At 49.2% G+C, this 23,304-nt stretch overlaps 1 protein-coding gene across 5 annotated transcripts in view; it reads left to right on the top strand.

The window, feature by feature from the left end:
• Positions 1–23,242, top strand: part of TBC1D2 (TBC1 domain family member 2) — a 55,952-nt gene extending 32,710 nt beyond the window's left edge. For 3 of the 5 annotated variants that reach the window (XM_060609215.3, XM_081790916.1, XM_078436657.2), the window contains 8 exons: positions 663–1,055; positions 8,410–8,520; positions 13,724–13,911; positions 15,036–15,512; positions 19,406–19,526; positions 20,932–21,117; positions 21,870–21,991; positions 22,688–23,242. In XM_060609215.3, the coding sequence (XP_060465198.3) occupies positions 663–1,055; positions 8,410–8,520; positions 13,724–13,911; positions 15,036–15,512; positions 19,406–19,526; positions 20,932–21,117; positions 21,870–21,991; positions 22,688–22,895 (1,806 nt within the window). In that variant the 3' untranslated portion in view covers positions 22,896–23,242. Of the gene's footprint in view, positions 1–662; positions 1,056–4,698; positions 4,724–8,409; positions 8,521–13,723; positions 13,912–15,035; positions 15,513–19,405; positions 19,527–20,931; positions 21,118–21,869; positions 21,992–22,687 lie in introns of those variants that run through there. The other 2 variants (XM_078436658.2, XM_060609216.3) reach the window with 2 other exon arrangements.
• Positions 23,243–23,304: the final 62 nt, after the last annotated feature.

Raw genomic sequence — 23,304 nt, 5'->3', positions numbered from 1 at the left:
GCTGCCGCCCCTGCCTTCATTACTGACCAAGTGCAGACTTAGGATTTGGGATGAAACTGCACCCTACTCTGCAGGGCATCAGTTTTCTCACTTCTGAAATGGACATGGATTAATTAGTCAGGGCACAGGCTCGGCTGCTGTAACAGAGAAGCCTCAGACCACTATCGCCTAAAACAGTTTGGAAGTTTATTTCACTCCTATCTTCTCACAGAGAATCCAGAGAGGTAAGTGAGCAGTTCTGAGCTGGTAGGGCAACTGCCGTCCTCAACATACACCATCCGCTTATGAGCCCAAGGTGGCTGCTCTAGTTCTTGCCATTTCCCAGCCAGAAGAAAGGGCACCCAGACCAGGGGAGCACATGGGTAGTGGTTTCAAAGGCAGGACCCACAAGCCACCCACCTAATTTCTCAAATCGCGCTTAAGCGGAACAGATGCTAGGCTACACTTAGCCATGAGCCTGGCTACGAACATAGCCTTTAGCTGGGGAACCATGTATCTGGGTAAAACTTTCTTGGACAGAAAAAGAGAAAATGAGGTGGCCGAGAGGATGATGCTAGCCACCGCCCAGGGCTGTTAGGAGAACCGGGGGTAGCCAGTGCCGAGTCTCTGGCACCTCACGGGCCTTCCCCGAGTTCACAGAGCGCTTCCCTTCCCCCGCCCAGGAGCTGGTGAGGATCCTGCACAAGGCGCTAGAGGCTGCCCAGCAGGAGAAGAGGGCGTCCAGCGCGTACCTGGCGGCCGAGGACAAGGACCGGCTGGAGCTGGTGCGGCACCAAGTGCGGCAGATCGCAGAGCTGGGCAGGCGGCTGGAGGCCCTGGAGCGGGAGCGGGAGAGCCTGGCACAGACAGCAAGCCTGCAGGAACAGCAGGTGCGGGAGCTGCAGCAGCACGTGCAGCTGCTCATGGACAAGAACCAGGCCAAACAGCAGGTCATCTGCAAGCTCTCTGAGCAGGTCACCCAGACCTTCATGCGCCCGCCTCCCCAGCCCTCTGTGCCCTCAGGGACTGCCGACAGAGACGTCCTGAGCCAGCAGGAGAAGATGGAGCACCTGAAGGTAGGGACCCCTCCCCCCAGGCCCTGGGCCCTCTGGGAGGGCACTGTTCGCAACCCTGAGGGTTTCCTAGATAGAGCAGGGATAGCCCTCAATACTGGAATATTCATGTTTGAAATAGATCTTGGTGGAAATATTGCTGTTTCTTTCTTAACCAGAAGGCCCTGTGCAATTTGATCTCTTCCTGATATCCCAGGCTGGAAAGGGAAGGGATCTCGAGATTATCATTAGCAATGGAAGAGCACAAGACGAGGTCAGAACTCCTGAGTGCCACGGCAGCTAAGTGCCACGGTGACACCCTCAGAAGCCCCCAAGGTGCCTGGCGGCCTCCCCCGGCACACAGTAGGTGTGTGTAATGTGTGGCTGGCTGTGACTTGCTCATAACGATGGCAGTACTCGCTGCTCCTCTGTGAGACTGTCTGTTGTGTGGCGGCCACTATCCCAAGTGCCCTGCTTGCATCACCTCACCTGATGCTCCATCAGCCCTGTGAGGCTGTCACTCTGTGCCCCCCACCGCGTGCACGAAGGCTGAGGCTGACAAGGGGCCCCGTGCTGAGGAGGTGTGAACGTGGAACTCTCTGACTAGTGTCTGTTCTGCCGCCTTCTGGTCTCTTTGGGCCTTTCAGCTACTGCCACCCTCCCTGCCTTCCTTACCCAGGCTTGTGGCTCCCACACAGACCCACTGCGGCGCAGAGAGCAGGAACTTGATTTTAGGTGTGATGCCTGCCGTGGACTGCGGTGTCCTCTCCAGGACATGGTGACAGGACCTGCCAGACCTCCCAGGGGCCTGAGGCTGGGGATCGGCGCTCATAGCCCCCACTGTCCTTAAAGGCAGCTGTATAACCGGGGCCAGTCCTGCCCCAAACCCGCCACACACAGCCACAAGTGTATACATACGTATAACTGTGGGAGCTCCTGTGCCATGGGACCGAAGCACTGCTACTGGAAGAGGGGAAACAGAAGGAAAAAAGAAAAATCCAGAAGCTTTTGCAAGACCAGTGGGCAGTGGTACAGTGGTCCCTGCCCCAGCTCTGAAGTCAGGCAAACCTGTGTTTGGATCCAGACTCTGCCTCTTACTAGCTATGTGACCTTGACCTTGGTTAGGTCCCCTCACCTCCCTAAAAAATGGCCTAACTGTTCTTACTCACATGGTTGATGGCAGGGTAAAGGAAGATAACATGAAACCCAGATTCCCTTCCAGTTTCCTTCAGCATGAACAAACCACATAACCAGTCTCTGAATCTTTTTCCTTTAAGACCAGAGATTCTTTTGAGTTCAGAATGAAAACAAAATCTTTTCAAATGCAGATGGACTTAAGTTGTTAGAATGCTCTCAGGGCTGCGAAATTGCTTCCATCAGATTGCTTCCCTACCCTCTTAGTTTTGTTGATTGTTTCCTTTGCAGTGTAGAAGCTTTTTATTTTGATGAGGTCCCAATAGTTCATTTTCGCTTTTAATTCCCTTGCCTTTGGAGATGTGTCAAGTAAGAAATTGCTGCAGCTGAGGTCAGAGAGGTTTTTTCCTGCTTTCTCCTCTAGGGTTTTGATGGTTTCCTGTCTCACATTCAGGTCCTTTATCCATTTTGTTTATTTTTGTGAATGGTGTAAGAAAGTGGTCTAGTTTCATTCTTCTGCATGTTGGTATCCAGTTCTCCCAGCACCATTTGTTAAAGAGACTGTCTTTTTTCCTTTGGATATTCTTTCCTGCTTTGTCAAAGATTAGTTGGCCATACTTTTGTGGGTCCAATTCTGGAGTCTCTATTCTCTTCCATTGGTCGATGTGTCTGTTTTTGTGCCAATACCATGCTGTCTTGATTACAACTTTGTAGTAGAGGCTGAAGTCTGGGATTGTAAAGGCAACTGACGAAATGGGAAAAGATATTTGCACATGATATATCAGACAAAGGGCTAGTATCCAAAATCTATAAAGAACTCTCCAAACTCCACACCTAAAAAACAAATAATCCAGTGAAGAAATGGGCAGAAAACATGAATAGACACTTCTCTAAAGAAGACATCCAGATGGCCAACAGGCACATGAAAAGATGCTTAACGTCACTCCTCATCAGGGAAATACAAATCAAAACCACACTGAGATATCACCTCACGCCAGTCAGAGTGGCTAAAATGAACAAATCAGGAGACTATAGATGCTGGAGAGGATGTGGAGAAACGGGAACCCTCTTGCACTGTTGGTGGGAATGCAAACTGGTGCAGCCGCTCTGGAAGACAGTGTGGAGGTTCCTCAAAAAATTAAAAATAGATCTACCCTATGACCCAGCAATAGCACTGCTAGGAATTTACCCAAGGGACACAGGAGTGCTGATGCCTAGGGGCACTTGTACCCTAATGTTTATAGCAACACTTTCAACAATACCCAAATTATGTAAAGAGCCTAAATGTCCATCAACTGATGAATGGATAAAGAAATTGTGGTTTATATACACAATGGAATACTACTTGGCAATGAGAAAGAATGAAATATGGCCCTTTGTAGCAACGTGGATGGAACTGGAGAGTGTTATGCTAAGTGAAATAAGTCAGGCAGAGAAAGACAGATACCATATGTTTTCACTCTTATGTGGATCCTGAGAAATTTAACAGAAGACCATGGGGGAGGGGAAGGAAGAAAAAAAAAAGAGAGGGAGGGAGCCAAACCATAAGAGACTTAAAAACTGAGAACAAACTGAGGGTTGATGGAGGGTGGGAGGGAGGGGAGGGTGGGTGATGGGCATTGAGGAGGGCACCTGTTGGGATGAACACTGGGTGTTGTATGGAAACCAATTTGACAATAAATTTCATATTAAAAAATAAAGATTGCTTCCCTACCCTCCTCTGCCCTGCTAAGAGTCTTCTCTGTGCCCATCTTGCAAGGATCTACAGTTGAAGACCCTATAAAGCAGCTCTGGGGTCAGAGAAATAGATCCGTTGGGTGCCTCTAGACTGCCCCCGAGAATTGACTGGAAGCATGGACTCACCTAGGAGACTGAGAATGCCCCTGGATTTGCATGTTCAGGAATTTATCAGTGAGCCCAGATATGGGGAGATTCACAATCAACCAACTGTACCTTGTAACTGATCCTCAGAGGCCCAGCATTTGTGCTAGAAAGAATTGCAAGTTCTAGAATTTCTCATTTGTTAGCCTTTAATGTGTCCGATCTAGAAAAAAATAGAACACTCATCAAAAATCCACTGTCTTTCAGTCTGGGGACAGAGCATGTTCACTTGCTTGCCGTGTGACATGCAACTTTAACAAAGTGCCCCCTTGTTGAAGGTGTCAATTTGAGAACAGAATCATCGACCTTTTGAGTAGCAGAGCTGGGAGACGCAGAGATCTCATTTTCTGGCAGGGACGGCTGACCCCTGGACAGGGGAAAGGACCGGCCCAGGGTCACACAGCCCAAGTAGCAGGTTTGGGCTAGACCCCAGGTCTCCCCACACCCGACCCACTGTCTTCCCCACTAGCACAAGGGCTAGTCCATGCAGCATTTCCCAGAGAAAATTCCCAGGCTCCTGATCCCTATGAAGGCAAACAGGCAGACTCTCTTCTTCCTGTCCCCTTTCTCCAGTTGTGTTTTCCTCCTTTGCTTATTGGCGACTGTCGTGTGGCATTCTCTTCTCTGAGCTCTCTCTTTTTCCTCCCTACAGTTCTGAGCCAAGAAGAGCACTCAAGGTAGGGCGACAAGCCGAATGGGAAGGTGCTGCCCAGAGGCCACCCCACTGCCGCTCCAAGGGTGTGCACTCCCACCCTCCCTGACTGGGCTGGAGGCAGGCTGCCCCACGCAACATGTCCAAAGCCTTGGAGACGCCAGTGAGCATCTTCTGGGCCTGGACCGAGGAGAGAGGGACGGTGCCAGGAGGCAGAAAGGCGGTGGTGCACTTTCACCCAGCAGTAGTTTTCGATTCTTGCTGAACACACCTGGTGAACACACCTGGATTTGGATCCCGCCTCTCTTGTGTTCTAGCCCATGATGAGGAGGACTTACCCTCTCTGTACTGTTTCCTCATCTGTAAAATGGGAACAGTAGTACTTCAGTACCCATCCCACAGCATTGTGCGGATAAATTACACGCAATGACGTGTGTGAGGGAAACGGGTCTGGCCATAGCAGGGACTCAGGCAATGACTGGTAGCTCTATTCCTCCCGTGCCTGGAAGCTTGTTGTATTCTCCCAGAAGCTTGTTGTATTCTCCCAGGCATTTGGGAAGAAGGCACAAGAGCAGCAGTGGGAAGCGTCTCAGCAGAACGCAGGAGGAAGGCAGTGGGTGAGAGCCTGGACAGGGAGGTGACGCCTGCTTTGTATTCACCACTTGGCCCACCATCCTCAGCCTTTGCAGCACTGACTCCCAGCAATGCCTGAGGCAGCACTGTTACTCTGACTTCCAGATGAGGGGATGAGGCACTTGTGCTGGGGCTCAGCGGTGGAGGCAGGGTTTATATCCAGGCAGCACGGCCCCAGAGTCCACCCCCTGACCACCAGGCAACGCCGGCACTCGGCAACGCCTGCATCTTTGATGTGTTGTGATTAAACTTCAGCCGGAGAGGTCAGACAAGCCTATGCACGCTCAGCCAGACTACTGATCCCAACCCTTGAAGGACGGACTAGAGTTTTGGCGTCCGGGTGGATTGCAGCGGGGACAGAGCATAGGGAATGTCTAGGCAGTAAGTGCAGTGCTTGGACTTGGCTTTCGAATCCGAATCCGACAGCCCTGGGCTCAGTCACACCCTGTCTAGTACAGCTGTGTGACCTCAGGCAACGGGCTTGTCCTTTTCAGAGCCTCTGAGACTTTCAGGACCACTGGAGGGATTGAATGGGATGGTGTGCTCAGTGCGGGGTGGAGGCAGGGGGTGATGATGGTGCAGGGAGCCCACACAGCCTCTGTGTTCCTAAGTCTACCAAATCTCCGGACACCAAAACAGAAGAATATTGCGGGCAGCGAGAGCGGCCCTGGAGAATTCTGATGTTCACAGGAGGTTGGTCCTCATGCTGCAAACATGCAGATTCACACCGAGCTCACTGCCCCTCCACATAAGGATAAGGAAATGGGGGTCATGGAGAAGAAGCAGGTGGACACGTGTGCAAAACAGCAGCTGGCACCCCCTGAGAAAAGGGAGCCCAGAGTTTGCTGTAGGACAGACACAGTTGGAGTGTAGGAGGAAGTACAGGCTGGGAGTTGGAACTACCTGGGTCCAGACCAGGCAGAGAGAGCAGAAGCAAACTCAGCCTGAGTACACACAGCCTTGTACCCTGGACACAGTGGGGGGGGGGGGGGGGTGCGAAAGCAGGCGTGTCTGGGGTTAGAGACCCCACGGAGAGCCAGAGAGCCCCAGCTGAGTGGTGACAGGCCAAGGGATGCAGTCAGCCTGGGGCTTTGATTTCCAGCTAAGGAGCCCTGGGAGTGTGTGGCCCTCCCGCTGTGTCAGCCATCTAGGGAGAAGGCAGTAGAGCCTGGGTATGAATTGGAGCTTCTGGGCTGGGAAGGATCTTGGCCAGAATGCAGGCCCACCCAGGGAGGGTCAGGATGGCCTGTGAGCTGTGCACAAGTGACACATCCCTGATAATGAGGTGCCAAGGGCATCACAGGCGTGATGCTCTTAATTTCCAGATAAATCAGGGCCTATCCAAAGTCATGCCCGCAATAGTGTCTCTCACATTCACCTACAGCCCAGCACATTGCTAGAATGGGAGCAAAAGGGGTTGAGTTTCAGCTAGTGAATGTCCTGGAATTGGTAGGTATAGCTGTGAGCGTGTGCTGTCCATTGCTTCTGTAATGTCCATCCCAGCAGAATGAAGGTTGAGAGCCAGTGCTGTGTCTGCTCCTTTCTGAGGCTCAGACTCCTGCTTGAACCTCCCCAGCGTTTGGCCAGCTTCTCCTCGAATGCCGCAGCAGCATGATCATATTCTGTCACTGGACAGCTTGCAAAAGGAAAACTCTAGGCTCAGAGATGTGCATCACAGCATTATTCATAATCAAAAACAAACCAAAAACACTCAGGACTCAAATAAAAATAACAGAGGGATTATAACTATGTTATAATAAATTCACCCAACAGAATAGTCATCAGACATTAAGAATGATCACTGGGAAGTTTATGTAGCAACATAGAAAAGTACAGTTGACCCTTGAACAACACGGATTTGAATTGCATGGGTCCACTTACAGGCAGATTTTTTCTGATAAATACAGTATAGTAATGTAAATGTATTTTCTCTAGCTTACTTTATTGTAAGAATACGGTATATAATACGCATGGCATATGAAATAGGTGCTCTTTATGTTATCAGTAAGACTTTGGTCAACAGCAGGTTATTAGCAGTTAAATTTGGAGGGAGTCAAAAGTTATACACAGATTTTAACTATGCAGGGGGGTTGGTGCCCAAACCCCAGTGTTGTTGAAGGGTCAACTGCATATTTACAAAGTGACTTAAATAAAAATTTTCCACCCAAAATTGTTCAGTATGATTGCAAATATATAACAACAACATATGTTTATTTTTTTTTATTTTTTATTTTTTTTTTCAACGTTTTTTATTTTTGGGACAGAGAGAGACAGAGCATGAACGGGGGAGGGGCAGAAAGAGAGGGAGACACAGAATCGGAAACAGGCTCCAGGCTCCGAGCCATCAGCCCAGAGCCTGACGCGGGGCTCGAACTCACGGACCGCGAGATCGTGACCTGGCTGAAGTCGGACGCTTAACCGACTGTGCCACCCAGGCGCCCCAACATATGTTTATTTTTAAAACAAACACTACTTGGATGTTTGTTTTGGTCTCTGTACTTTTTTTTTTTTAATTTTTTTAATCTTTATTTTTGAGAGAGAGAGAGACAAAGTGCGAGCGGGGGAGGAACAGAGAGAGGGAGACACAGAATCCAAAGCAGGCTCCAGGCTCTGAGCTGTCAGCACAGAGCCTGATGCAGGGCTCGAACCCACTAACCGTGAGATCATGACCTGAGCTGAAGTCGGGTGCTTAACTGACTGAGCCACCCAGGCGCCCCTGGTCTCTGTACTTAATGTTATGAGACGTGTTACCTCACATAGTCTCCCAGCTGCCTAGTGGAATAGTTAGTATTTGCCCCTTTTACAGATGACAAAACAGAGGGTCACAGTTGTTCAGTGAAGCCTCGCATCCAGGAAGTCAGAGCCAAGACATGAACTCCAGACTTGATGCTCTCTCTACTGTATCATGTGAGATCAAGACTAGAGAAGGGGACTGTCTGTAATACTACTTCTTGAAGACTTTCTTTTCTGTTGTCATTAGAAATTTCTAAAGGAAGGAAGTGTTGGCACCAACAGCTCATGCGGAGGGTGAGGATCAGGGAGATGGCAATTCATCAGATGTTTTGCTCTCTTCTCCAGGATGACATGGAAGCATATCGGACCCAGAACCGCTTCCTAAACTCCGAGATCCACCAAGTCACAAAGATCTGGAGAAGGGTGGCTGAGAAGGAGAGGGCCCTCCTGATGAAGGTAAGAGGCAGAGTCCGTCTACATGCCCAGTCACCCTTCAGTCCCTTACCTTCTCGGCCCTGTATCGCTCTGTCCTTATCACCTGCCTGCCCTGCCTCTGGACTGTGCCATTTAAAAACTGCCTTTCTGCCTCAGGCATCTGTGCTCTGATTGCTGCTTCTGATCACAGAAGTACAGAGGAAGGGACAGGCGGCCATTGTTGTACCTCCCCTCCGGCTAGAGTAACTGCCAGAGGATTCAAAGGGCTGCCCCACTTCATTTTTCTCTTTTCCCCTTTTGGGAGCTAGAGCTTGAAGACTAGACATTCAAACACAACTGCATAGATGAGGAAATTAGAAAGTGGCCATGCACACCCAGGGAAAGACTCAGAAAAGAGATGACCTCTCTTGGCCCAGAGACAGCCTATAACAGCCAAAAAACAAAAACAATTTTTTCTTAAATTGGGAGAATCTGATTCCACTACTACCACATTATTAGATTCAGATGTCTAGTTTTCAACATAATAATCACAAGGCGTACAAAGATATATAAAAGTATGGCCCATTCAAAGGAAAAACATAAATTAGTAGAAACTGCCCCTGACAAAGACCTGATGCTAGATAATACTAGACAAAGATTTTAAAACAGTTGTCTTAAAGATGTTCAGAGAACTAAAAGAAGATGTAGAGAGTCAAGAAAGCAATGTATGAAGAAAAAAGAAATATCAATAAAGAGATAGAAAACCTACAAAGAAATCAAGAAGAAATTCTGGAATTGGAAAGAAAATACCCAAAATGAAAAATCCACCAGAGGGATTCAGAGGTAGATTCAAGCAGGCAGAAGGAATCAGTGGACTTGAAAATAGGATAGTGAAAATTATTAAGTCTGAGAAACAGAAAGAAAAAAAGATGGAAGAAAAGTGAACAGAGCCTAAGTGATGTGTGAGACACCATTAAGCAGACCAACATACCCATTATAGCAGGGGAGTCCCAGAAGGAGAAGAGAGAGAGAGAGAGGAGCAGAGAGAATATGTGAATAAAGGCTGAAAATTTCCCAAATTTGATGAAAGACATGAATAAAAATGTCCAAGAAGCTCAACAAACATCAAGTAAAATAAATTCCAAGAGATCTACACTGAGACACATTACTATCAATCTTTTGAATGCCAAATACAAAGCGACTGCTTGCAAGCAGAAAGAGAAGTAACTCATTACATACAAGGAATCCTCAAGAAGATTATGAGCAGATTTCTCATCAGAAACCTTGGAGGCCAAAATGCTAAAAACAAAGACAAACAAAAAGCAAAGCAAAAGAATTTGTATCTGGCAAAACCTTCTTCCAAAAATGAGGGAGAAATTCAGAGAAATTCAGAGAAACGAAAGTTGAGGAACTTCATTCCCACTAGATCTGCCCACAAGAAGTGCTTGCACAGTCCTGCGGGGTGCAATGAAGGTACACTAGGCAGTAACTCAGAGGTGTTTGAAGGTATACAAATCTCAGTAGAGGTAAATACATGGGCAATTATAAAACCTAGTATTATGGTAAAAATGGTTTATAATTCCACTTTTGTTTTCTGTATGATTTAAGAGATTAATACATTTTTTTAATGATTAATCTAAAAGCTAGTATTATTACAACTTTGGTTTATAACTCCACATTTTGTTTTCTACCTAATTTTGCATTTAAAAGAATCATTACGTTATGTTTTGGGGCTCACGATGTATAAAGATGTAATTTTGTGACATCAACAACCAAAAGGGTAGGGATGGAACTATAAAGGAACAGAGTTTCTGCATGTTATTGAAGTTAAGCTGATATAAATTCAAATTAGAATGTTATAACTTTAGAATTTTAAATTAATCCCCATGGTAACCATAAAGAAAGAAGCTATAGAATATACACAAAAGGAAACAGAGCAGGAATTTAAACATTTCACCACAAAAAACACAGTAATGCAGGAAACAAGGGACAAAAATGGTATAAGTCAGCAAATAAATAGCAAAAGGACAGACATCCCTTATCAATAATTACTTTAAATGTAAATGGGTTAAACTCTCCAATTAAAAGAGTTTGACAAAATGGATAAAAAAAAAATGATCCAACTATATGCTGTGTACAGGAGACTCGCTTTATATTCAGAGACACAAATAGATTGAAAATGAAAGGTTGGAAAAAGATATTCCATGAAATAATAACCAACAGAGAGCAGGGTGGCTTTGCTAATATCAGACTGGAGTGACTTTAAAGTTTTTAAAGTTACAAGAGACCAAGAAAGACATTATATGTTAATAAAAGGTTCAAGACAGTGAGAAGATACAGCAATTATAAACATTTATATACTTGATAACAGACCAGCAAACTATAGGAACCAAAAATGACAGAACTGAAGGGAGAAATAGATAATTCTACAATAATAGTTGTAAACTTTAGTACCCCACTCTCAGTAATGGGTAAAATAACCAGACAGATGATAAGTAAGGAACTAGTGGCCTTGAACAACACAATACACGAACTAGATCTAACAGGTATAACACAGAACACTCTACCCAGCGACAACAGCACACGCATTCTCCTCATTTTCCAGGACAAACCATATGTTAGACCACAAATTATATCTCAGTAGATTTAAAGAGACAGGTATCTTCTCCAACTAGAATGGGATGAAGCTAGAAACCAAAAACAGAAGTCAAACTGGAAAATTCACAAACTTGTAGAAATTAAGCAACATACTTTGAAACAATGAATCAAAGAAGAAATTACAAGGAAAATTCGAAAATACTTAAAGGCAAATGAAAAAGAAGACATGTCAAAACTTATGGGACACAGCAAAAGCCATGTTGAGGAAGAAATTTTTTTTATGTTTATTTTTGACAGCAAGAGAGACAGAGCATGAGCAGGGAGGGGCAGAGAGAGAGTGAGACAGAATCCAAAGCAGACTCCAGGCTCTGAGCTGAGGAGGGAATTTATAGCTATAAACACTTTCTTTAAAAAACAAGAAAGATCTCAAATCAACAGCCTAACTTTACAACTTGAGGAACTAGAAGAACTAAACCCAAGCTGGCTGATAGAAGAAAATAATAAAGATTAGAGCAGAAATAAATGAAATAGATAACAGAAAAGTAATAGAGAAAATCAATGAAACCAAAAGTGATTTTTTTGAAAAGATGAACAAAATCGACAAACCTTGGGCTAAGTGAACTAAGGAAAAAAAGAAAATTCAAAATCAGAAAAGAAAGTGGGAACATTACTGTTAGTTTCACAGAAATAAAAAGGATTATAAGAGTACTGTGAACAGGGGCGCCTGGGTGGCTCGGTTGGTTAAGCATGTGACTTCAGCTCAGGTCATGATTTCACAGCTCGTGGGTTTGAGTCCCACGCTGGGCTCTGTGCTGACAGCTCAGAGCTTGGAGCCTGCTTTGGATTCTGTGTCTTCCTCTCAGCCCCTCCCCCACTCATGCTCTCATGCTTGCGCGCGCGCTCTCTCTCTCTCTCTCTCTCTCAAAAATAAACATTAAAAAAATTTTTTAATAAAAAAATAAAAATAAATTTTTAAAAAAGTACTATGAACAGTTGTATACCAACAAATTGAATCACCAAATGAAATGGACAAATCCCTGGAAACTTAAAGCCTACCAAGACTAAATCATGAAGAAATAGAAAACCTGAATGGCCTGTATAACTAGTAAGGAGACTGAGTTAGCAATCAGAAATCTCTCAACAAAGAAAAGCCCTGGACCTGATGGCTTTACTGATGGATTCTAATGAACATTTAAAGAAGAACTAACAAAAGGCCTTCTAAGACTTTTCAAAGAGGGTGTGTGCAGACTAATGAGGATCAAACACAATCAAGATGCAGTTGGGCACGCAGGATTCTTTGGGGCCCAAAGGAGGAAAGAAAGTCAGGGAGGACTTCCTGGTGGAGGTGCCTTCTTGAGCTGAGTCCTAAAAGTGAGTTGGTGTTATCCAGACAAACAGTGGAGAAAGGCCTTTCAAGAAAAGAGACAGCATGGTCAAGACCTATGGATTGAGAGGAAGGGGGAAGGTGAGAAAGGAGACGTGAGGCTGAAGGGGGGAAATGTTGGGACGTTCTCTGAGGAAACTGGCAGTTGTAGAAGGGTTTTGAGTGGGGCAGTCGGGGGTGGGGGTGGGGGGTGGTGCTCAATCAGATTTATGTTTTGAGAAAGCCAGGGGCTCATTGGGCTTACAGAGGTGGGCTGGAGAGCAGGAGATTCGGGGGTCTCAGAAGTGCCTGAGAAGACTACTGGGAGGGGACTCGGGAAGCAGTCTTGCAGGCAGAGGGACATGGAAGTGGGAGCCGCCTGGGTTGGGGAGGAGGGCCGGCTCACCCGATGGCCTGGAGTTGGTGCTTAGCCAACGTTTGGAGATGGTAATCTGGGTAGAGGTGCAGCAGATGGGCACCCTTGGCCAGGAAGCTCCCACTCTGCCACCCCAGGATGAAACAGGAGCCAGGCTGGCCCAGAGGTCACAGCAATACTATGAGGTCGATTTTTCCTGTCCAGCTTACAAAGAAGGAAAATGGGCCTAGGAAAGTGACGAGACTTGTTCAGAACACTCAGTTTGTGTAAATAGAAATACAAAAGTTCAAGACGGGCAGGGAGGGGCAGGGAGCGTGCAGGAAGGCCACCGATGGGAGAGAATGATGCGTAGCAGGAATGGAAGGAGCCAGTGTTGTGGCAGCAGGAGGCCCAAGGGCAGTGTCTGGAGCCTCATGGCCATCTCCTGGGTGCTGCTCAGTAATACCACCTGCAGAGAACTGCTCTAGGCTAGGTGCCCTGAGAGGGACTTTACACACATCAGCTCATGTAATCCTCACCAGAATCCATATGATTTCCATTGGTTAAATGAACAAGCTAGGGCACAGAGCAGTTAAGTAACTTGCCGTAGCTCACCCAGCCAGCAGTGGCCGAACCAGGATGGGACTGCAGGCTATGCAAGAACCTGCACTGCCCCTGTCTACCTTTCCTCTCTTTCTTCTGAATCCAGCCCAGCCCTGGGCCTGGCTCTCTTGCCTGAAGCCTTCACTGCCTTGCTATAAACCCTTGGGTTTGGGGCCCATCTCCTTTCCCTTATACGATGGGCTGGGGGGTGGGGAGGGGATGCAAGATGAGATGGGAGAAGAGCTTTGCTGCCTGTAGCTGCTCAGGCCTCTAGGGTGGCCCAAGCCCAACCAGGTGGCCTGACAGCCCCACCCCTCCCTCCACAGTGTGCCTACCTCCAAGCCAAGAACTGCCAGGTAGAGAGCAAGTACCTGGCGGGGCTGCGGAGGCTGCAGGAGACCATGGGGGGCGAGGCGAATGACTGCTCAGAGCTGCTGAGGCAGCTCATCCAGGAGGCACTGCAGTGGGAGGCCCGGGAGGCCTCGGCAGAAGGCGTGGAGCTGAGCCCTATCAGGTGAGCCCCTCAGGCAGCAAGGGAAGGTCTTGGTCTGCCTGACCTGGGGAGCCCCAGCTGCTCTGGTGCTGGTTCCTGCTGACCGTGTACGAGCACTGTGCATCCCTTACTTTCTCGTATCTTCAGGTATTGAGCATGTGGTTGCGATGAGCCCCCTCTTACAGCTGAGGTGGCGTCACACTTACACCTCAGCTGTAAGACGAGGTGGCGTAGGCTCAGAGGAGGCAGCCCCTTCCCCAAGGCCATGCAGCATACTAGTGCAGCTGACCTGGGTCTGCCTCTGAAGCTCTGTTTTCTCCACTTCTCCAGGCTCCCAGAGATACTTGTCAGAGAGGGGAGGAGGAGAGACAAGCCAGCTGCCTTCCCCAAGCAAAGCCCTTGCTGAGCCCAGTGGACATGGGCAGTTAAATATAACAAAAGGGGCTGTGGCTGGGGTCCAAAGGCCCCCGAGGCTGGGAGGCTCGGTAGAAGGAGCCCAGGCTTTGGAGCCACCCCTGGCCGTGTCACCATGTGACCTTGGACAAGTCACTTTACCTTTCTGGGCCACATATACAGCCTCCATCAGATGTGGGCTAAGATTGCTGCTTTGCAGGATCAGTAGGACCAAATGAGACCGCACATGCAGAGCACACAGGGCAAATAAATGTTAGATCAATGAAAAGCTATGTGGAATGGATCCCCAGCTCACCCATCTTGCTTGTCAGTGATGCTGTCTGTTCCCCATCCATCCTTGGGCTTACTGTCTTGTGGGAGTGGGATTCTATATCAGCAGTGCAGGACTCCTTGAGCCTAAGGCCTCATGGGGTAAGAAGAGGGTTCTTTATATTTGCACAGAATCCACTTACTATGCACTTACCATGTCCCAGACACTGTCTAGGCCCCCAGCATTTTACAACAGGGGATGTCAATGTCAATGGGTCTCCATGGGGCAGAGCAGGAATCCTACCCCTGGTACAGATGAGCAAACTGAAGTTCGGAGAACTGAAGTCACCTGCCCAAAGCTGCATGGCTAACCCGCAGTGAAGCCCCGGCAAGAACCTTGCCTGGGGTCCAGCCCCTGCCCACTGCCCCTTCTCCGGAGAAGGACTCTGCAAGGTGTTGCTAACGTGCATTTTTGCTGACAGCGAGTATGACGAGTATGGCTTCCTGACGGTGCCCAACTACGAGATGGAAGACCTGAAGCTGCTGGCCAAGATCCAGGCACTAGAGGTGCACTCCCACCACCTGCTGGCCCATGAGGCTGTGGAGCGGCCTCTTCGGGAGCGTTGGGCTGCCCTGGGTGATCTCACGCCCTCGGTCGAGCTCAAGCAGCTGCTGCGGGCAGGTGTGCCCCGAGAGCACCGGCCGCGTGTCTGGAGGTGGCTGGTCCACCTCCGCGTCCAGCACCTGTGGAGCCCCGGCCGCTACCAGGAGCTGCTGAGCCGGGGTCAGGTTCACGAGCACCCTGCAGCCCGCCAAATTGAGCTGGACCTGAACCGCACCTTCCCCAACAACAAGCACTTCACCTGCCCCGCCTCCAGCTACCCCGACAAGCTACGCCGGGTGCTGCTGGCCTTCTCCTGGCAAAACCCCACCATTGGCTACTGCCAGGGCCTCAACAGGTGAGCGTCATGGCTCTAGTGAGGGCACAGCCCTTGTTCTCTAGAGCACCTCTCTGTCTCTTTGGAGTCTCCCAGGAACATGGAGAGGGGAGCCCAGGAGGCTTGATTCCCACTGTACAGATGAGGACAATATGGACATGTTCAAGATGGGGACAAGGACAGGTTCAAGACCGCGGTAGCTCCTCATGCCGTGCTCTCTGCTTTGATCTGTGCTCAGGGTGGGGCCACCCATGTAGGAAGCATCGGGAATGGTCTCCTGGGATTTTGTAGTGTGCACAGCTCAGCTCACACATTGCAGAACTGTGGGTCAAGGCTCATTTGCTTCAGACAAAATCCATTCAGAGGAACCCAAGAGAAAGAGAATTTGTAAATGTTACAGGGAAGCTCCTAACAACCAGGAAAAGAAAAGAGAGGACGAGACCCCATGGTCATTAGAAACCGCGGCATCTCCTGTCTCTAGCAGGGCCACAGCACCACACAACCCCAGGGGTGCCAATCGCCCCGTAGTCCGTGGGGCCAGGTCCCAACACTGTGCAGCACCACACCCTACTCTTCTGCAGTCTTTATGGGGCCTCACAGTCTCTGGACTCTCTCGCTTTCAGCAGACCAGCCTCGGTCCATCATTCTTTGGACATTTAAGGCCCATTGAGGCTGTTCTGTTCAGAACGGAGAACTCAGCCCCTGAGTCTGGAGCTTTGTCAGCAAGTCATCCCACTTGTCGATACCCTCTTGCCGCAGGCCTAAATTCCCAAAGGAAAGAATGCAGCCGGGCCAGCCTGGAGTCGGTTCTGCTTCTGGTGCAACAGCAGGAGATAAGGGATTGGGGGTGGAGGGGGGGTGGTGACTGGTAGGGCTGCCCCCTTCAGGACTGTGGAGGACTCTCATGGATGCCCTTAGCTATCCCGATAGAGGTTATGTAATCTCAGATATTTCCCAAAGCAAGTTTTGACTCTATTTATTTTTAAAGTTTTTTTTTTAAGGTTTATTTTTGAGAGACAGAGAGAGAGAGAGAGAGAGAGAGAGAGAGAGTGTGTGTGAGTGGGGGAGGGGCACAGAGAGGGGGACAGAGGATTTGAAGCGGGCTCTGCACTGACAGCAGAGAGTCCAATGTGGGGCTGGCACTCACGAACTGTGAGATCACGACCTGAGCCAAAGTCAAAAGCTCAATGGACGGAGCCACACAGGCACCCCTTTGACTCCATTTAATTTAAACACGCATACACTCGAGCAAAATTTACATAAGACCTTCTGGTGTTTTTTTCAAAATAGGTGGTGTGTGACATTTCTTTAACACAGAATAAACATTCACAGCGTCCCTACTCAAATTTGAATGGTTCCTAAGGGTAGATATTTTTGATACTTGATTTCCAGCCTAAATTGGGTGAAATTGAGCATATATACATGTTCAGTTACTGGGAATTCAGAGTTAAACCACAGCACAGCTAATCTGCGCTGAAGGGGCGGGGGAAATCCTATAGTGGGAAGGATCTTGAGATAAACCTAGAAGGAAAGAAACTGTTCCCTGTGTGGATAGAGGCAGCACAAAGGCTGTGGAAGGGTATGTAGGAATAACAGACGGAGAAGGAGGTGACACCCAAGAATATTTCTTTAATTCTTTCTCTGAATACTTTTTTTCTTACTGATAGTTAGTGTTTAGGCACACATCCATATTATTGCTTAAAATCCAAAGTTATTTGTAATGGGAAGAGCCCCTTCATACGTGGAGAGTGCGGCCCTTAAACCCCACCTTGCAGGCCCCTTTCACTTGTCTGACTGCCACCATCTAGTGGCAACTGATAGAACTGCATGCATGGTGTCAAAAGAGGACACACCCTGCTTCTATGCAACAAATCAACCTGTTTAGAGGGTGACAGGTATCATGGTAATAATACACTGCAGATTTAGGGCAAAAACGTTAAAGCTATTTCCCTTTAGAACATAAATGGAGTGCTTTAAAAGTAGCTGTTTCCCACATCACCATGCTACTTCCTTTGCAGACCCACTTGAGCCTGAAGGCCTTAAGTCGGAGTCTGGTTGTAGCCCTGAGCACTTGGTGGGCCCTAATTGGTACCAACAGCCTCTCATTACTGATCTTTTAATGTGTAGAGAGATCTAAGCTGGTGCCAGCAGCCAGCTCCTGGACTGAGCATGTCCTGAGGCTCCAGTGGAATGGGGTAGGGTGGAGAGAACACCAGGCTGGGACTTTGGGAGCCACTCTACCACCAGCTGACTGTGTGACCCTGAGCAAGTCATTTCTCCTTTCCAGGACTCGGGTCTTCCCATCTCTGCAATAAGTTTATCTAGACTCAGGATGACCAGTAGGAAGCATCTGTCTAGAGCCTTCTCTGGTGAGAGTTTCTGAGGCAGCCTCCAGAGTCAGTGGGAAAGAGAACAATGATGAATTAGTTATGTCTGCCCTGGGCATAGACAAAGGGAATGTTGTCATGATTGATTAGTTATGTCTGCTCTGGGCATAGACTAAAGAGTGATGGCCTGTGTTTCACACGTTTGCTATCCCTGAACTAAATGACCTCAGAAGGCACCCCTTCCCCAGCTCTGAGAGGGCAGAGCTTCCTATTTCCAAAAAGATCTTTGACTCTTCTCTTCATCCACTCAGCTTAGACTCAGGAGAATTTGTACAGATGGTTTAGCCAGAGCGAAAAGAAATTCCTTCCCAATCTATTGGGGAGAGAAAAGGGGTTTCTTTTTTCTTTTGAGAATTGACCTTATTTCTCTAAACAATACGAACCTCAGAAGAGGTTGGAGGTCATGAATCCAATCTTGTAAGAGCTCAGAGAAGGATAAATAGCTAGACAATGAAATGTGTTTTTTAAGCCCATCAAGTGTGTGAGGCTTCATGATACTGTAAGGTGGCATCTCCCTAAGGGTGTTCAGTGGGTGCACTGTACAAAAGGGGCTCTACAGCCCCAATGGACAGTCCTGGGCTAGGGTCACATGGGGTTTTGTCACTGCAGAATTTCTAAGAGGCTTTTACTAAGATGTTGTATATCATTGGCCTCTAAAAAGGGGCTAGAGTATGCAGCATTTCCCAAACATCTTTGAATTTGGGACCTTGTGTTCACCTAGCATCTTGAGAGACCATTGCATCTTGGAAAATGTATTCCTGGATTGGCCCTGGGTGAGACCTGCCAGGAAGGATGGGAGAGGTAGAGAAAACAATACTTCTTCCAGGCTGACATCCCTGCTCAGCACTGTGGACTTTTTCCTTTCTTCCCATGATTTCATTAGAGCTTCATGGTAACTTTAGGGGGAGGGGAAGCAAATGAGAGAAAGAATTTTGTGTAATGAGCACCTGCTATATGCCAGACGGTTAGCAAGACACTGTAATTCTGTCTTCTTGCTCAAAATGCCTCACAGCCCTAGGAGGTAGAGATTGTTAATCCCACTTTACAGATGATCAAAGTAAGGCTCAGAGAGGTTAGTTAGCACACTTGCCAAGGTCTCAAAGCCTGTGGATATTAAGATAAGGATAACTAACATTCATAAAGTGCTCCACTACATGTCAGGTGCTATGCTGGGCATTCATCTCTTGTTAACGTCATTCACCCTCATAATAGTCCTGTGATTATTATGGAGAGGTTGAGGCTCAAAGAGGTTTAGGAACTTGCTTCCAGCAAGGAAGCAGCAGGTGCAGAATCACACCTAGGCAATAGGACTCCAGAGCCCCTCCCTAGAGACTCAGATCTCCCCATTGCTCTGGAAATCCCTGTGTAGTCCCCAAAAGCAAGTTCCTCTCACCCCAGGTGCCAGAACACTAGACTGGTTAGGGTTAGACACGACAATCCCCTGGGATCTGGGAAGTGACCTCTGCCACCCTCTGCCTGGCTGTGACTTCTGCACATCACCCTAAGCCTCCTTTCTTCCCCTTCCAGGCTAGCGGCCATTGCTCTGCTGGTCCTGGAGGAAGAGGAGTGTGCCTTCTGGTGCCTGGTGGCCATTGTGGAGACCATCATGCCAGCTGACTACTACAGCAAGACACTCACATCATCCCAGGTGAGCAGAGCAGGGGCAGACGGGACTTGGAGGCCACACAGGTTGGTGCTCCTTGAGTGGTTCCTTCAAGCCAGTGAATCAGAAAAATCAGGAACCTCTCAGGCCTCCATTTCTCCCTCTGTACAGGGGCCAGTAACCCCTCCCTGGGACTCCTGGGAGGCTCTGGTGAGGTGATGGCCCTTTAGAGTTGTTGGGGCCCTGCCCACGGGACAGACTTGTTATTCCAGTGGTGACACGATGTCACTAGGAATGGTTGGTCTGTTTCTTTCTTTCTTTCTTTCTTTCTTTCTTTCTTTCTTTCTTTCTTTTTCTTTCCTTCCTTCCTTCCTTCCTTCCTTCTTTCTTTCTTGAAGTCCCCTTCAAGCTCTCTGCTTTGTCATCCCTGGCATATTGCTTTCAGCCCCCTGCTCATGATCACAAGCTGGCTGTACCCTTGTGGTCACAAGACAGCCGCACCACCTCTGGCACTGAAGCCACGGTCCAGCTCTGGAAGAAGCAGAGGGTAGAAGGCAAGGGCTGTATCCCCTACAAACAGCTCCCGCCCAGCAGTTGCTGGTTATACCTTATTGGTCAGAACTGTATCACAAGGCACCGCTTGCCGCAAGACAGGCTGGGAAATGTTCCATATTTTATTTTCATGTTTTAACACCTCCGAAATCAAGGTGTGTTGTGTAACCAGTGTGCTGTGGTGGGGTTGTTGGAAGGTTTCTCTCTCTCTCTCTCTCTCTCTCTCTCTCTCTCTGTATAGAAAATTTCAAATGCAAAAACCTCACTTTGCTCCACTGTCTCATGAAATGTAAAAGTTTAAAAAAAAAAAAAGAAAATTTCGAATGTACAAAAAATAGAGAAAATAGTATATGAACCTCCATGTATCTATGACCTAGTTTGAATAATTATCAACACAGGCACCCACGTGCTGTTCCGTCTCTACTCCCACCCATCCCCGGTGAGACAAATCCCAGACGTCACATCCGTTGATCTAGGAGTCCTTCAGGTTCAGTGGCTCCTTAGGCTCAGTGAGTTACCCGAGGTCTGGAGCTGGACGCACTGAGCACCTTGCGTGTCAGACCCCAAATGGATGTAGCGTTGAGGCCAATACAAGCCTGAACTGCTTGGCCTCAGGTTCAGGAGGGCTTCAGGTTCACTGGCCAAGAACGTAGCCCACAGAGACCTCCGCGTCAAAGCCCAGCGCTCCAGTTCGGAAGACTGCCTGCCTGTGCTGGGAGCAGCAGAGCGGTGTGCCGCGTGCCCGTCTCCTGGCCACGGAGGGCTCCGGCTCGTCCAGGCACTCGCGCCCCCGGGCCGGTGGGGGGCGACTCCACGACTGTGTGGACTGGCTCTCTAGGGAGGGCGGCGGCCCCTTCCCTAGGGTGGCGGCCAACGAGCCCTGTCTCCCGGCTCCCAGGTGGACCAGCGGGTGCTCCAGGACCTACTTTCGGAGAAGCTGCCCAGGCTGATGGCTCACCTGGCACAGCACCGCGTGGATCTCTCCTTCATCACCTTCAACTGGTTCCTCGTGGTCTTTGCAGACAGTCTCATCAGCAACATCCTTCTCCGGGTCTGGGACGCCTTCCTGTATGAGGGCATCAAGGTGGGGCGCTGCCAGGGGTGAGCAGGACAGTCCCGAGCAAGGCCCTCTTGGGCTCAGTTCCGCCCCCAGAGAATGGGAAGACGGTGCTCCCCTGTCAGGGCTGTTAAGGACCCCTCGTGGGAGCATGGCTTTGTAAACTAAAGTGTTTTGCACACATGAGAAGAGAAGTTGGGGGGATTTCCTTTCCCTAGGGAGGAGGCACGACCATGATCCGGGAGGCCCATCCCTATTCCATCCACTGCCCATCCAGTCATGTGGGTCCCCCCTTCTCTCCCCCCCCATATTTGGGTGTGGTCCCAGCTTTGCCCCTCGCCTTTCTAGGAGACCCTAGGCAGGCCCTCCCCACACCCCACCCCAGCGTCCCCATGGTGGTTGATGACATACCACACCGCAGATTACAGAGCACCTTTGGATCTGTTAGTCCAGTTAATTCCTGCTGATGCCCCATGTAGAGACAGTATCACCCCCCTCAGGTCCAACAGGGTAGCAGCTCACCCAGGGTCCCGGGACAAGTCAGGACAGAGCCAGAACTCCGTCCCCATCTCCGGATTCCAAGCTGTGCTCTCTCCCCTTGGGGTCCCCAGTCTGCCCACCCCCTTTGGCCTCCTTGCACACATGTTGCCTCCAGGCTTTCAACCCTGAAGCCTGTCCTGGGAGCCCCACACTGTCTGGGTGTGTGGGTTCTCCTCCCCCTGGGGATTACCTGCCTGGCCCCCCCCGTGCCCCACCTGAGCCCCCCGCTTTGCCCCCAGGTGGTATTCCGCTATGCCTTGGCCATTTTCAAGTACAACGAGGAGGAGATCCTGAGGCTGCACGATGGCCTAGAGATCTACCAGTACCTGCGCTTCTTCACCAAGACCATTTGCAACAGCCAGTGAGAACCCTTTTCTGCCCCCACCCCTGCCGGTCCAGCAGTCCTCCCACCCTCACATGCCCCCAGGACACGTAGCAGAGGGTATGCTGGTGTTTGCTGAGTGCCGATTCTTTAGGGCTGCTGATGCTCCGTTACGGCTTAGAAAACTTTAGGGACGTTCCACTGCCTCAGTGGTCTGTCTGCCCCTTAACATGGCATTCAAAGCCTCCATGCAATTTCATTTCCTTCCCACCTTTTCCTGCCCCTAATACTTGCCATGCCCTACAATCCTGCCAAACAGAATTATTTGAGTTCCTAGGACAACAGCCACCTCTGGGCTTTTTGGTCTTGCAGTTTCTTCTGCTTAGACGGCCTTCCTGCCACCTGCACCACCACCACATTTGCCTGGCCAACTTCTACTCATTCTTCAAAACTCAGCTCACATGTCACCTCTTCCAAGAAGCCTTCCTTGACCAACCTTTCCTTACTGGGTTAGAGCTCCCATAGTCCTAAGCTTTCTCCTGCCCCAGTACACATCACTCTGGGTGGAAGTTGGCTTCTTATTCACTGTTTCCTTCTGGGAAGGTGAGCTCCCTGCAGGCGGGGGCCAGGCCTCAGCCACATGGACAGAATGAATGCCAGGGTGCCTGGGAAGGCCGGGTGGGTGTAGGCCCAGTGGGGCGCTGGGCTCTGGGCTGACTGTGCTCTCCCCCGCAGGAAGCTGATGAACATCGCCTTCAACGACATGAACCCTTTTCCTATGAAACAGCTGCGGCAGCTGCGGACGGCCCACCGGGAGCGGCTGGAGCCTGAGCTGCGTGAGCTGGAGCGGCTGAAGGCCGAGTACTTGGAGACTCGGAACTCACAAGCCCCATTGGTGCCGGAGGACTGCGCCAGTGAGGACGAGGTGGAGGGCGAGGCCTGACTTGGCCACCTGCCCTCCCCAAAGCCCTTTTTCCCTCTTGGCTGACAGGCCCCCAGGAGGATGGATGGCCATGGCGTGGTGGTCCAGCCCATGAGCCCCATCACCACGTCGTGCTGGGCAAGTCCCTTCCCCTCTCTGGGCTTCGGTCTCGCCATCAGAACATCGTCTGCTGGGAAGCCTTTGGTTGGGTCATCCCCTCATGAGCACATACCCAGGGATGCCAGCCCTTTCTCGCTTCTTCCACAGAGCACTTTAGCACATAGACGAGCAAGAATGCTGTCTTCTAGGGTAACCTTGAACATTCCTTAAATTTTGTCTATATAAAACAATATAAACATTAGAATTAATTGACAAGCTTTGGAAGCTTAATGATTCCCAGTAACCAACTTCCTGGGTGGGCCCAGGTCTC

Source organism: Panthera onca, chromosome D4 (assembly GCF_046562875.1).
Source record: "Panthera onca isolate mPanOnc1 chromosome D4, mPanOnc1 haplotype 2, whole genome shotgun sequence".
Taxonomy (NCBI): domain Eukaryota; kingdom Metazoa; phylum Chordata; class Mammalia; order Carnivora; family Felidae; genus Panthera; species Panthera onca.
Note: the sequence above shows the minus strand (reverse complement) of the source record. Positions and strands in the feature narration are given on the sequence as shown.